General features: G+C 39.1%; 1 protein-coding gene across 8 annotated transcripts in view; it reads right to left on the bottom strand.

Annotated features, from left to right (window-relative positions):
* Positions 1-15,246, bottom strand: part of LOC104607266 (2-oxoglutarate (2OG) and Fe(II)-dependent oxygenase superfamily protein) — a 50,342-nt gene continuing 35,096 nt past the window's right edge. For 4 of the 8 annotated variants that reach the window (XM_088903764.1, XM_088903761.1, XM_088903763.1 and 1 more), the window contains one exon: positions 4,764-14,709. In XM_088903764.1, coding sequence (XP_088759890.1) covers positions 14,281-14,709 — 429 coding nt within the window. In that variant the 3' untranslated portion in view covers positions 4,764-14,280. The other 4 variants (XR_016085654.1, XM_010272868.3, XM_010272867.3 and 1 more) reach the window with 4 other exon arrangements.

Below are 15,246 nucleotides of genomic sequence, written 5' to 3'. Positions count from 1 at the left end.
TAAAGAAGTTGCGTATTTTATTGTAAAAAGCTCAAATAAAAGGCAACCAATGTGTTCAGGCAGTAACAATGAATCCTGGCGCATTGCACTACCCACATTGATCATGTACAAGTATCACTCTCTAGGTCCATCAAGGGAACAGAGAAGATAGATTGATGGGTTCTCCAGAATGGTAAGCTCATCAGCAATTCCTGCCTTAACTTGCGGGAGTAACTCTCCCAAGCTTCAAGTGCAGCAGTGAAGCCTGCCCAGTGGAAGGAAGACTGTCTGGCCTCGTCACAAGACACGCTGCCAAAAACTGTCCTTGCAATTTGGATGTCACCTAGTGGTATAGGCTTCAAGCTGTTGTTTTTCTTCAATTGTAATTGGGAAAGTGATACAACATTACCACTTCCTCTTCCAACTGTGGCTTCTTGATATTCAGACGCTTTCCAGCTATAAAACTGCAGCACCTATTCAACATAGAGAGTGAAAGGTTACTGGTTCAACCATTTGGGTTGAATGGCCAGACCATCAAAACATCTCAACCCTTAGATATTAGTGCATCTTTAAATATATGCATATTTGTATGTATATGAATATGTATGCTATGATATATGATTTTTTTTGGTATTTGGTATGATATATGATGGAGTAAGAGAATTGGAGGGAAGGAAGAAAAGCCAGGTCACCATCACCACCACCAATGTTGCTCTACTTAGGTCGCCAATCTCAAGGTCTCTGGCTCTCACAGGTGACAAAGATCATCCATCTCTGTCTCTCTCTAATCTCTTCTTTCTCTATCTGTTTCTCCCTTTATGTTACAATAATATATAATTTAACATATTTATAAATAAGTATATATATCTATATATAGAATATAATTTAAATTTTTATTATGAAATTTGAAAGACGTTACAACTTACAAGTTGAAGGGGTAGAAGAGCTAGGGTCAAACCAAAAAGGACATGAATCAAAGTAATAAGAAATGATTTGAGCACTCATAATTTAATAATCGACATGGCATTAAACAGAACAAAATGATGAAACAAGATTTATGTTAGCCTACACCATACACTTGGGATAAGGCCTAGATGATGATAGTGATGATTTTGAAATTTGAAAATCTTGATCTTTTCAAACCATGACCCATGAACAGTTTGAACATTTCACTGGTTTAACCGTCCATGTTGACAGTTTTTTTATCAAATCAACGTGTTTTAAGATTTTCTGGGTATGGGGTATAACAGACCCGCCATTGTCTCTGGGTCAACAATCTGGGTGAACAACAGGTTGCAAAAAATGCTTAAAAGTATTACAGCAGATCTACAAGCATTATAGAGCTCTCTCTGTCATTACAGCCACTGTCACCACCACCAAAAACCACAACAGCAAGGCCCTATGCATGTTTAGCCATATCAGGATTTATATCAGTATCCTAAATTTGTATGAGCATCATTTTGTCTGGTAAATGATAAAAATTGCATTGATGATAGAAAGAGTATACAGTATATATTTTTAATGAGATATAATTGCATGCATCTCCCCCACAGCTCCCGATAGAGCCCCAAATAATAAAACATAAGTTTCGTTTTTTTTATAGGAAACAGTAACTTTCATTAAACTTAACATGAGAAGTAATAAGGCTGTCACCTTCACAGACATAAGGTGACTCCTCATCATATAATCAACTTACAAACAAGCCCAGAATAAAGTCTCCCGATTTACCCCTTGCTTTGCTAAAGTCTCAGCCAAAGCATTTGCTTACCTCCTAGTCCATTTAAGTTGTGCTCCTAGCTCCCTTGTTAGGTTCAATATTTCCCTTACAGTTACAGGTTGTCTAAGGGACCAAGTACCCAAACTTTTTGTTTGCATCCAACTGCATCTCTTTGATCTGTCTTGTGGTCTTTGTGGCATGGTGCCTGAAACAACCAACCACCTGAGCTTACACTGTTCCATCACTTCTAAGGTGTGGGATCAGTTTCTCAATGCACTTGGGATCAGTTGGGTTATGCCAAGTTCAGTCAGAGACTTAGGTGGCGTTTGATAAATCTGAAAAGTGTCTGAAATCTGAAAAGAGGCATAAATGCTTTTCTACTTTTTAGAAGATCTGAATCCATAAGTTTGTTTGTGTTGGATCAACCCTTCACCATCTGAAATTTACTGATTTTACTATTTTACCCCTAAAACATACTATTCGGAAATGTTGAATTCAATTTGTATTATCTCAAAAAATAATTTTCAACCTCAAAATAATATACAAATAAAAAATAATAAATTATTAATTATTAATTAATAAATGAAACGATTAAAATTAAACAAATAATTAATGACTATAAAAGTATTAAAATAATTAATAATTTACACACAAAAATTAAAATAACTTTTAAAAATTAATGAAATAATTAAAAATTACTAGTTAATAAAAATAATTAATGTTTAATAAAAAATATTAAAATAATTAATAATTAATAAAAATATTATTATTATTCACCGAACCACCACTGCTGCGTGTTGCAGCGGCGGTGGCAGTGGTGGGAAGACAAGGGAGGGAGAGAGAGAGAGAGAGAGAAGACGGGGAGAGAGCAAGAGAGAGGGGACAGGTGGAGAGAGAGATATAGCCACCGCTGCAAGTTGCAGCGGCAGTGGCGGTGGTGGGAAGACAGGGGAGAGAGAGAGAGAGAGAGAGAGAGAGAGAGAGCCGCCGCTGCAAGTTGCAACGGTGGTGGCGGGAATACAGGGCGAAGAGAGAGAGAGAGAGAGAGAGAGCGAGAGAAGACAGGGGGGAGAGAGAGCCGCCACTACAAGTTGCAGCGGTGGTGGCAGGAAGACAGGGCGAAGAGAGAGAGAGAGAGAAGACAGGGGGAGAGAGAGAGCCGCCACTACAACTTGCAGCGGCGGTGGCAGTGGTGGGAAGAGAGAGAGAGAGAGGATAGGGGGAGAGAGAGAGCCGCCACTGCAAGCGGGAAGACAGGGCGGAGAGAGAGAGACCGAGAGAGAGAGAGAGTGAGAGAGAGAGAGGTCGAATGTTTAGGTTTTCTGGGTTTGGGGTTATCAGGGGTAACTCGCGTCATTTCCAAAATATTGTAAGGATATTTTGGACTACGCACCGGCTCTGAAACGCGTCTGAGCACATTAAGAGCCGGCCCAAGGTCTATTATTTTCAGATCTGAAAATAGGATTCAGACCAATTTTAAGAGGTAAAACCAAACAAGGGGTGAGGTCTGAAAAGTAGCATTTTCAGATTCAGGCCTCTGAAAAGTGCAATCAAACGACCCCTTAATGTGCTGCTGGAATGTCGAAGGTCTGAAGAAAAAAGGAAAGATTGTATGGAAATCTGTTCCTACAGATGTACTCTGGTCTATCTGGACTAAAAGAAACAATAGAATCTTCTGTAACAAAGTGAAAGCTGTTAGCAGACCGATATCTTGGGTATCTGTAAATTCTGAGTTCAAAAACTAGAATGTGTCTGATCTGTTAAGATCCCATTCCCTTTGGAGCTTGTAACCTGTTCTGCTTTTCTGACCAATCTCAGTGAGGCTAGGGAGCTGATGTACTATTTGCTTGTTCATTTCTAATAAAAATTATCTTACCTTTCAAAAAAACACCTTCTAAGCCTCTGGAGTCTGGAGGAGCACCAGCACTTCTGCTCTAAGTGAGTCACCCAACCCTATTGGGCCAGAGAAAATGGCCAGAATTCTTCCTCCCGCATCTCTAAAAAACACCTCCAATAACAAAACATAAGTTTCTTTTAGTAAGCTTCTAACATGTATTTCTTTTTTTTTTCTAATGTTTCTAGAAAATACCGCATCAAAACACACACACACACACACATTCTTGGATTTGTTTTGTTTTTACTCATAACAAAGAGAAAATATTCTGTAGTTTGATCAGAGAAACAACCTTGTTTTCAAACCGAAAAAAAAGATGTTTTTTATTGGAAATGATGACTTTCATTAAATATAATAATTAATCATCATACACTTTCAACCACTCAGAAGTCAGAAAACGAGTGTTGACCCCAATCAAGTTCAAAAGTCACAATACAGCCCAAAAAAAGTTCTCCCTGAAGGCCCCCTGATTTGCCAAACTATCAGCCACAGAGTTGGCTGACCTCCCCATTTGCAAATTACCCCAGCCTCCCTTGCTAAGCAAAGTATTTCCCTTATTTGTTGTCTAAAAGTCCATACACCCAGATTTTTTGTCTACAACCATCCTATTAACAGTTTAGAATCTACCTCCACCTCAAAGTTTTGAAATCCCCATTGCTTGGCCAATCTCAAGCCTTGCAGTAGAGCCATAACTTCAGCTCTCAGAGAGTCTCCCACACCTATGGGACCAAAATATAGTGCTATCAGTCTGCCCTCCCCATCTCTGAAGACTCCCCCAAGTCCAAAGGGTCCTGGATTACCCAAGGAGCTTCCATCAAAGTTTAATGTTACCCATTGTTGCGCTGCAGGTGTCCAATAAAGCTGAAACAGACTGTCTAGTTGAAGAATTTGCCACTGCTGACCACCCCCTTAGTATATCATCCACTGAAAAGTCTTTGAACAAGTCAGTAACTTTCAGCCAGTGTATAACTGTAATGGCTATGCAGTCAATGACTTTTTCTTTTGATCTTTCTACCCCTTGGAAGATTCTGTTGTTCCTTTCCTCCCACAAAGACCAAAGGATGGTTGCTCTTGTTGCCCTCCACATCACTTTACCCCAACCAGCTGGTTGGTAAAGTCCCATGCTGGTTGGTGAAGTCTCTTGTTGCCCTCCGTTGTGTAGCCCTTCAAAAGATATCGAAAAAATGCTTACCACATCCAGGGGAGAGGTATAAAAAAAAGAGAGAAAACTCAAAAGAAATTGTATTCATTTCACTGAAATCATTCATGTACAATGGCATATTTATAGGCAATTCCCAACTTTTCTGTAGTAAGATTAGGGGTGTAAACGGATTGAATTCGATTGAATCAGGTAATATCCAAATTCAAATCCGATTAGAAAATTCAATATCCGACGGATATTGAAAATTAATATTCAAATTCGAATTCGATTAAATATTCGAATATTCAATTTGACTCAAATTCAACCAATTAATTATTTTAAGTAATTAATAAATATGCAAAATAAATATGTTTTATATAAAGTATATAAATATATAAATTATTTATATAATTTAATTATTATATATATAAATTATATAAAACATTTAAATATTTTATATATTATATATAAGAATTAAATAATCGGTCGAATTCGGATATTTATCAAATCGAATCAGGTCATATCCGAATTCGACCAATTAGATATTTCAGTTATCTGAATTCGATTCGATTATGTCAAATCTCGAATTCGAAATCAGATTTTTGAATACCGTTGACACCCCCAAGTAAGACTACTAAAAATAGTAAAATTCCTAATCTGACTTAAACGTTCCCAAACATCTTGTTTTAATGAAAAATGCTTCCTAAACAAACACCGACTCAAAATATGTTAAAAGACTAAGATGTGTAATTTACAATATAAGGTAAGTTCATAGTTGTCAAGGCGATGCCTAGGCAACAAGGCACCCTTGGAGGCTCGCCTCACCTAATCGCCAAGCCTTCTTCTTCTTCTTGCACCTTGAAAATTATAGGTAAGTTTTTAGAAAAATGCCCATTTAGGGGCCAAAATGCTGAAACTTTGGCACAGAAAATGCAAATACATCTAAAGGATTAGTTTGTCAGCATGTAGTGCCCGTCAAGATGACCATTTTGACATATTATATGTTGAAAATGGATGCCTGGATCAAAAGGTACATCTGTTTTAAGTGTTAGTACCTGTTTGGGCCTCTTTTTTTCCTTTCTTTGCAGTCATGGGCCTCCAAGAAAAGCTGATGTGGGTCGTGCTAACCACATTTAATTGGACTTTGGTCCAATTTATAAATAAAAATAATAAAAAATGGTGAACTAATATATTCAACCAACCATTATCTGAAATCTGAATGTTGTGTGCTTTATGAAACATAATATCAAATTAATCGTGATAGATATTCAAGAACACAATTCTGGTTTCACTTTTGGACAAAAGAAAAGCACTAAACCAAGAACAGGTTTTATGTGCATATTTTTAGAAAATAATGCTTTCCCAAACCATTTGCAGGTCCAAATTTCTTGAAATCACCAAAAATAAAATACAAACATTTCATGTTAGAGAAGAGTATTAGCAGACCATGGAATCCAAGTAAACACTATTCTGTAACAAGTACCAGATGCCTTGCTTCTCTAGTCTGATGTCTTAAATGCCATGCTCCTGCCATTTCTCTATCCAGTCAGCAGATAATGATATGTGAATCCCCTTTTATAAGCAAATTACAAAATCCTGATGACCCTTTCCTTCTGATAAATGGTAATTATATTCAAAAAGAGGGAAATATTCCCTCCAAAACTGTACAAATAAAAAGACTGACTACTATTAGGATTCAGCCTGCCCTTGAATCCTGTTAGACTGATAACAGTCGAAGTAAAAGAAAGAGAGAAAGAGAGAGAAGAAGAAGAAGAAGAAGAAGAAGAAGCGAAGAGAAGAGAGGGAGAGAAAGTTCTGGTTCGAACAAGAGAGAAATGTCAACTCTCCCATTTGGCCAGATTTTCTTTTATATTACTATTAATCTGGAAAAGACACATGTGCCCTTACTTAAGTGAGGGACATAAGATCTACCATAACCTTACACATCAGCAACTTAAACATAAGCATAAAGACAAAAATACCCCTACATAGTCGACATTAACACTCCCCCTCAAGCTGGTGAGTATATATCATATAATCCCAGCTTGTTACATATGTAGTCCACTCTTCCCCGACTCAACCCTTTAGTAAACAAGTCTGCCCACTAGTTTCCTGTGTTAACATATGCAGTATCTATCACTCCACTCAGCACCTACTCTCTCACAAAGTGACAATCAACCTCTATGTGCTTGGTTCTCCCATGAAACACCGGATTAGAGGAAATATGAACTGCAGCCTGATTGTCACGGTAGAGTTTCATTGGAGTGTCAACAGTGTATCCCATCTCCTGTAGAAGGTTCCTTAGCCACACTAATTCACAAGTAGTATGTGTAATAGCTCTATATTCTGCCTCTGCACTTCTTCTTGCCACAACTGTCTACTTCTTACTTTTCCATGTCACTAGATTACCCCCACGAAAAGTACAATAGCCTATAGTAGATCTCCTATTAGATATAGAACCGGCCCAATCAGCATCAGTATATCCTTCTATTTCAAGTTTTCCACCACTTTTGTATATCAAACCACGACCAGGAGCCCCCTTTAAATACCTCACAATCCTTAGAATTGCATCCCAATGTGGAACCCGAGGTTTCTGCATGAACTGACTTACCACACTAACCGCAAATTAAATGTCTGGCCAAGTAATGGATAGGTAGTTCAGTTTACCTACAAATCACCGGTATCTGCCAGGGTCTTCAAACTCTTCACCCATATCACTGCTCAGCTTAGTGTTTATTTCCGTAGGTGTTTCAGCTGGTTTAGCACCTAATAAACCTGTTTCTTCCAGCAAATCAAGGACATATTTCCTCTTACACAAGTTAATACCATGCTTAGACATTGCTACTTCTATCCCCAAGAAATATTTTAGCTTACCAAGGTCCTTTGTCTAAAAATGTTCCTACAGAAAGGTTTTCAACCTATCAATTTCCACTTTATCATTCCCGGTAATAACAATATCATCTACATACACCACCAATAGGATCTTCCCAGCCTGAGAGTCATGACTGAAGACTGAATGATCAACTTCGCACTGTTTCATACCAAACTTCTTTACCACCTCACTGAACCTACCAAACCATGCTTGAGGAGACTGTTTAAGCTCATAAATGGCCTTCTTTAGTCGGCACACCTTACCATCCTCCCCCTGAGCAACAAACCCTGGTGGTTGCTCCATATAGACCTCCTCAAGCAAATCACCATGCAAGAAAGCATTCTTGATATCAAGCTGATAGAGGGGTCAATCACACATAGCAGCAAGAGAAATCACAACACGAACTAAACCATTCTTAGCAATCGGGGAGAAGGTCTCTATGTAGTCAATACCATAGGTTTGGGAGTACCCTTTGGCAACCAGTCTAGCTTTTAGCCTCTCTACACTACCATAAGGTAAGTACTTAATAGTATAAACCCACTTACAACCGACAACCTGCTTACCAAGAGGAAGAGTGGTGAGGTCCCATGTATGATTATGAGTTAGAGCTGAGAGTTCTTCTTCCATTGCACGGCGCCACCCTAGAGAGGCAAGGGCTTCTTGGACATCCTTAGGGACAACAATAGAGGATAACGAGGAGATAAATTGGCGATGGGAAGCAGAAAGATGAGAGAGAGAAACATAATTGGAAATAGGATGAAGGGTACAACTGCATTTACCTTTCCGCAAGACAATGGGAAGATCAAGATCAGATATTAGGGTTGGGGCTGGTGTGGGGACAACTGTCGGATCTGTCGGCGATGTGAAGCTGGAAGAGGAGCCGATACATGTTAGCGATGTGTATACACTTGACGAATAGGTGGCCGTTCAATAGGTGGTGGCACCGGAGGCAAGGACTTGGTCATAGCTGGAACAAGAGGAACAGAATCCGCAACTAGAAGAGGAAGGGGAGGAGGTGATGAGGAGGAAGAAATATCACCGAACCCCAAGAAAAACGGAGTAGACTCAAAGAAAGTAACAACACACATAAAGGAACGTTGAAAGCTAGGATGATAACACTTATACCCTTTCTGAGTTCGGGAATAGCCAAGGAAGATGCACTTAATGGATCATGCATCTAAGTTGTCCCTTCCTGGCCCCATATTATGAACAAAGCAAACACACCCAAAAACCCGAGGAGAAAGAGGAAACAAAGACAAGGTAGGAAACAAAGTGGTGAATGGAGAATGACCATCAAGGATAGACGTGGGCATCCAGGTAATCAGGAAGCAAGAAGTAAGCACTGCATCACTCCAAAAAGGTTCGGGTACATTCATGTGGTGCATGAGGGATCGAGCAGTTTCCAAAAGATGACGATTCTTTCTCTCAGCCACCCCATTTTGTTGTGGGGTGTAGGTACATGAAGTCTAATGGATAATGCCATGTTAGTCCAAATCTTCTTGAAATGATGTAGAGAAATATTCACTGCAATCATCGGAACAAAAAAATTTAATGTGGACACCAAATTGGTTGCGAATTTCAGCATAAAATTTTTGGAAATGGCAAACAATTCTCTCCTTTCTTTCATTAAATAAAGCCACATCATCCTTGAATGATCATCAACAAAAATGACAAAATATTTATATCCATTGAATGACATTACTTTATAAGGACCCCAAACATCTAAATGAACCAAAGAAAAAGGACTCGACATACAGTTATCAACTCTAGGACTAAAGGGAACACGATGATGTTTCCCCAATTGACATGACTCATAATCCAAAACAGAAAGATGACTCAACGAAGGAACCAAAGACTTTAAAACTTTCAGCGAAGGATGACCAAATCGACAATGCCACTGGAGAGGAGAAAGAGATGACTAGAGAGTTGTTGATGTACTTCCACCACCGTCAAGATAATACAATCCACCAGCTTCATGCCCTCCACCAATCTTCACCCCCATCTTGAGATCCTGAAAAACACATGAAGAAGGGTAAAAAGCAATAGAGCAATTAAGAGACTTTGTCAACTTACTAGCTGACATCAAGTTAAACGGAAATTTAGGGACATACAAAACTGAGGATAAGGGTAAAGGGTCCATGTTAACATTACCAACACCACAAATGGAGGATGTGAAACCATCAGCAAGGGTAACAAGTTGTCATGTTGGGCAATGAGAGAGAGAAGAAAACACACCTGGAGTTGCAGTCATGTGATCGGAGGCTCCAGAGTCAATAATCCAAGGATTGGGTGTGGATGCCAGACAAGCCATACCTGAGTGTGCAAGAATGGTCGTGTCCTACTGAGATGTGGCCTAGACAAACCTCTCATACTCATCATCTCCTTCCCAGGAACATCTGTGGATGTAGGGAGCATCTGATCAGCTGAATGACTCTCCTATCTGAAGCTACTATCACTAGTCATGGCATGATTGGCCCAAGTTGAAGGTGGACCATGCAAATCATAGCAATAATTAATGGTATGTCCATCCATACCACAGTGTGTACATCTCCTTGGACCCAAACTACGTCCTCTGCCACGGGCTCCCCTTGAATCTCGACCTCCAATACAACCACCACCACGGTTATATGTAGATCCACCACCACCACTATGGCCATATACTGGTCCACTGCTACCACTACGGCCAGACTAAGCTCCCCGAGCTTCACCTTTAACACCATGGCCCCTTGATACTGCAAAAGTTGATCTGTTGGGAACACTAGAGTTCTCGGTAGATCCAATAGAAATCCTCCTAAGTCGAGCAAACACCTCTTCTAAGGAAGGGAGAGCTGATCCTCCTAGTACCAGAGCCCGCATTGGTTCATATTCAAACTTCAGCCCCACCAAAAATCGAGTCACATCTAGTTGTTCTCTCTGTTGTTGTTGAATTTTGACATCAAAAGTGAGGGGGTGATAAACATTCAACTCATTATGAATGTTTCTTATACTAGCATAGTACTCCTCAAGACTCTGATTACTCTATTGGAGATTAAAGTATTCCTGATACAGCTAATATATTCTAGTTGTGTTGTCTTGACCCGAATACAACTTCTTAGCATGGTCCCACACTTCCTTGGCAGTATCAAGAAACATGAAATTCACACTAATCTTGGGTTCCATATTATTCCATAACCATATGATAATCTATGCATCTTCTACAAATTTAGCCCAAGGTACATAATTTTCTCCATTCAGTTTAATAGAGGTCATCTGAACATTCAGGTAGTCAGTAGGGACCATCACATTAGTCTTACTGTCACTGTTGTCTCCTATTGCTGAATTCGGCACACTGCACACTAAACCACACTACACACTGAACCACACTGTTTTCAGCACCTATTATTGCTGAAAACTGCACTCTCTACACTACAACCCTACCCCACGACTACCTGAAAACTCGCCACATTGTTTGAGGATCACTCCCCCTTCGAATCACACTGAAATTTGCATAAACCCTAACACACTACAATCTGAATTCCCACCATACAATCTGAAACAAACTTATCATTTAATTCACAACAAGAAATTGCATAGAAACCTCTTACCTAATCACCCGAAAATCAGACCACACAAGGCACCCACCGCACCACACGAATCAGCCCTCTTCTCTTCATCGATTAGGGAAGGGCTTCTTACAAACCACAGCAACCAACCACGAACAACACAACTGGAGGCATAGAAACCTCCAAGGGAAGAGGGTGATCACTCCTTTTCAGCCCCTTCCCTTATCTCCAACTGATGACGAAGAAAACAAGAGAAAACCCTAGACTGGGTGCGCAAAGAACAGAATTCTAGGCAGTTCCAATTTGCTCAACCTGACTCTGATACCATATTAGGATTCGGCCTGCCCTTGAATCCTGTTAGACTGATAACAGTCGAAGTAAAAGAAAGAGAGAAAGAGAGAGAATAAGAAGAAGAAGGAGAAGGGAAGAGAAGAGAGGGAGAGAAAGTTCTGGTTCGAACAAGAGAGAAAAGTCAACTCTCCCATTCGGCTAGATTTGTTTTTATATTACTATTAATCTGGAAAAGACACATGTGCCCCTACTTAAGTGAGGGACATAAGATCTAATATAACCTTACACATCAGCAACTTAAACATAAGCATAAAGACAAAAATACCCCTACATAGTCGACATTAATAACTACAATCCAAAAAGGCAGAACTTATGGCTCAGTTTGGAAGGACTATAAATACAAATATGCACAATACAAATACATAAAAAATACAAGGTTTTGCACTCTATGTATTTGTATTTGTACTCCTTCCAAACTGAGCCTAAAGATCCAGGATTCAAACCAAGAACAATCTGCCTCCCCTGATCCCTGAAATTCTTAAAAGAAAAACCCTGAAATTTCTTAAGGATACAGGCCCAAACTGGACATAAATTGTTTAATTGCCAAAGAGTTCCAATCATAACTCTTCTTGGTAATAATTGGTCGAGACAGAAGAGAAAGAAGGTACTAGGCTACAAGAAAAAGGCTTCCATTGCAAGGTCTAAACCTAAAAGGCTCTACTGTTGTATGATTGTCCATAGTAGAAGCAACAGGTGAGGCCTGAAATCAGGGACTTCGTAACTTTGCACAAGTCTTTCCAACAACATTGGACAAAAGATTAAATTGATTTTTCTTCCTCTACAGCTTGTCAACTTCAAAAGCTCTATTTTCCCTTTCCTGTCTGCAAGGTTTCTGTTCCTAGGTCTTACCATCAAATTCAGTCCAATGTTTATTCACCTAATCCAAGTTTATTTACTTTGGGACTTAAAGTCCACCTAGTACTGTCCTTAGCTTTTCCTAGTAGAACTTCCATCAATGTGTTCCAGATTTTGTTCTGATTTGTCTTCCAACATTGAGATGAGGCTTTGACAAAAGTCAGATGATTGGGAACTAGTAACATTAAAGTTGCTTGTCAAGGAGGTGACATAAATTTGTGGACACAAAGGGAGCTTCTAGCTTAAAGGGGGCGTATGTCTATGTGTGTGTGTGTGTGTGTGTGTGTGAGAGAGAGAGAGAGAGAGAGAGATTGTTCATAAGAAAAATATCTCCTCTCTTACTGAAATAGTAGAGGACTTATAATAAGATCTGTGTCCTTGCTATTGTGTCAAAAAGATAAATGAATCATTGAATTTGTTACAGATCTCTCACATGATAACATGTGGCCTTTTAACACATTGGTTGACAAGTTTTCATTAGCTTTAGGGTAATGCAATGTTCTAAAAACCGACCTGGAGGCTGACCCGCTTTTGACTCCAGGTCACACGTCACCGGTTTGACTGTCTAGGTCAAATAGGTTAGACCATGAGACAAAATTTTACCGGAAATGACACATTCCCCAATGAACACACCAGCACTATGTGAAGTATAAGAGATAGTTTCCACAACATATTTCCATTTCCACTTCCATGGTTAGAGGCATGAAATTTTACTGGAATCAACATATTCCCCAATGAACACTACCGGCACTATGTGGAGTATAAGAGATAGTATTATAGCATAGATTGGTGACAATATTGTAGATATGTGAATTAACAATGTTATTGCCCACCTAACTTATATGATTACCACTTTGGACTAGCTCAATATTCATTTCAAACATGAAGTTTTTTTTTTGTGTGTATTAGATTTTTTGGTTGATCTATTATAACCGTTTACATTTTTTATGAGTTTAAATTTTGTTTCAAATCATTATATCATGAAGATCTGAATCTTAAGGTTTACAGGGCAACTCCAGAATGTATTCTTTTCTCTATAACCTTAGTTTCTTAGCTTTGTTTAATGATTTGGAACAAGATAATAATTTAAAAAGGTGTTCTTATGCTTTTTTTATCATTTCATAAAATATCATTCTATATTTTGCATATTTTACAATGTTTCCACCATGTCTATAATTTTTACAATATTTCCAACATTCGCAATATGTTTCTTATATCTAGACAACCGACATTTTTTTATTTTTTATTTGTGAAAGAAATGTTAAAAATTGCAATTTGAAGCCCCAAAAAGGGTTTTTTTGTTGAAAATAGCAGGGCAAGGCACAAAATTTTTTTTTGATAATTAGCAGGTATAATTTCATTAATATAAATAAAAATGTACAGAGATGAACAAGTGGGGTATGACTGACTGCCCCTAAGTGATCAAAGTTAATACAATTGAGCCCAGAATAATTGTTCCATGACAACTCCCTGTTTGGCTAATGAATCAGCCATCCCATTAGCATCCCTAGGAACCCAATGAAAACATACTGTCATATCCCTTAAGAGCCACTTAATCTTCTTCACCACTTCTCGGTAGGTCAAGGCTGCTTTCTTTTCATTCTCTAACCAGCTTATCACCACTTGAGCATACCCTTCAACAACCAACCTTCTAAGCCTTAGACTTTTTGCTAATTGTGCCCCACACAGAACAGCAGATAGTTCAGCTCTAATGGAGTCACCTTGAGCACTAGGACCTGAGAAAAGAGATAAGATGATTCCATCTTTGTCCCTAAAAAGTAAAAACCCCTCCTATACCTGAGGGACCTGGATTACCAAGGCAGCTCCCATCAAAATTGAGTTTTATAAAATTTTCTGGTGGAGGCTCCCATATCTTAACTCTCCTTGGTTTACACGTAGATGAAGAAGCCACTTCCCTCCAATTCCTCCTTATGTCATCAAAGAAAAAGATGAGAACAAGTCCAAGGACTTAACCCACAGAATCACCCTTAAGAGAACACATTCTAGTGTGTCCTCCACATATCTCTCCTCTTCCTTGAATATTCTTGCATTTATTTCTTCCCAAACTGTCCATAACACTGCAGCCCTGGTGCATCTCCATAAAATTCTTCCTCTTTTCCTTGGCCACCTAAAGGTTTCACCTGTAAACAGACTAGCTAAGCTTGTAGGAAGAGCCCACCTGCATCCAAAGAAATCAAAGAACCGGTCCCAAATAAAGGTAGCAAAGGGGTAGGAGATGAAAATGTGATAGGCAGTCTCACCATTTTCTTTGCAGAGTGTGCACCAGTTCGGGGATAAACAAACATTTTTCCTTCTCTTTTGTAGCAGATCCCGAGTGTTGATTTTTCCATGAAAGACCTTCCAACAAAAAGCCTCTATTTTTAAAGGAACTGGCGGGGCAAGGCACCATTGGCGCCTTGGGATGCATAGATCTCAAAAAGTTACCCAAAATCAAAAAAAAAAAAAAAAAGATCACCCCAGTCGGACATCGGAGTGCAAGATTTTATGGCCTCCGGAAGTTTGCACATACATTGAGTGTGCAACCTGCGACCCGGTGACCAGGTTGAATGGGTCAACGGTTGAACCACCCGAGTCAGACAGTTTTCTACCAAGTCAACGCTTTTTTACCAAACAGCGGGTTTCAACAGAACCAAACCCGGAATCAAAGCAGGGTGTGGTTCAAATGGTTCAACCGATCAGGTCAACAATGGGTTGAAAACACTGGGCTGGAACAGCATAGAACATTTGGTTTGGAGATCCAAGTCTGAGGGATTAAATACCAGCACACACTAGATTTTTTCTGTATATCCAAGAGCTGATCTTATGCAACAAAACTTTTTTTTTTTTTTTGAAGAAAGTAAAGTGTTGTCTTAAAAAAGGAGTAAAAATACAAGA

The sequence above is a fragment of the Nelumbo nucifera genome, chromosome 4 (genome assembly GCF_055504915.1).
Source record: "Nelumbo nucifera cultivar China Antique chromosome 4, China Antique-T2T, whole genome shotgun sequence".
In the NCBI taxonomy this organism is placed as follows: domain Eukaryota; kingdom Viridiplantae; phylum Streptophyta; class Magnoliopsida; order Proteales; family Nelumbonaceae; genus Nelumbo; species Nelumbo nucifera.
Note: the sequence above shows the minus strand (reverse complement) of the source record. Positions and strands in the feature narration are given on the sequence as shown.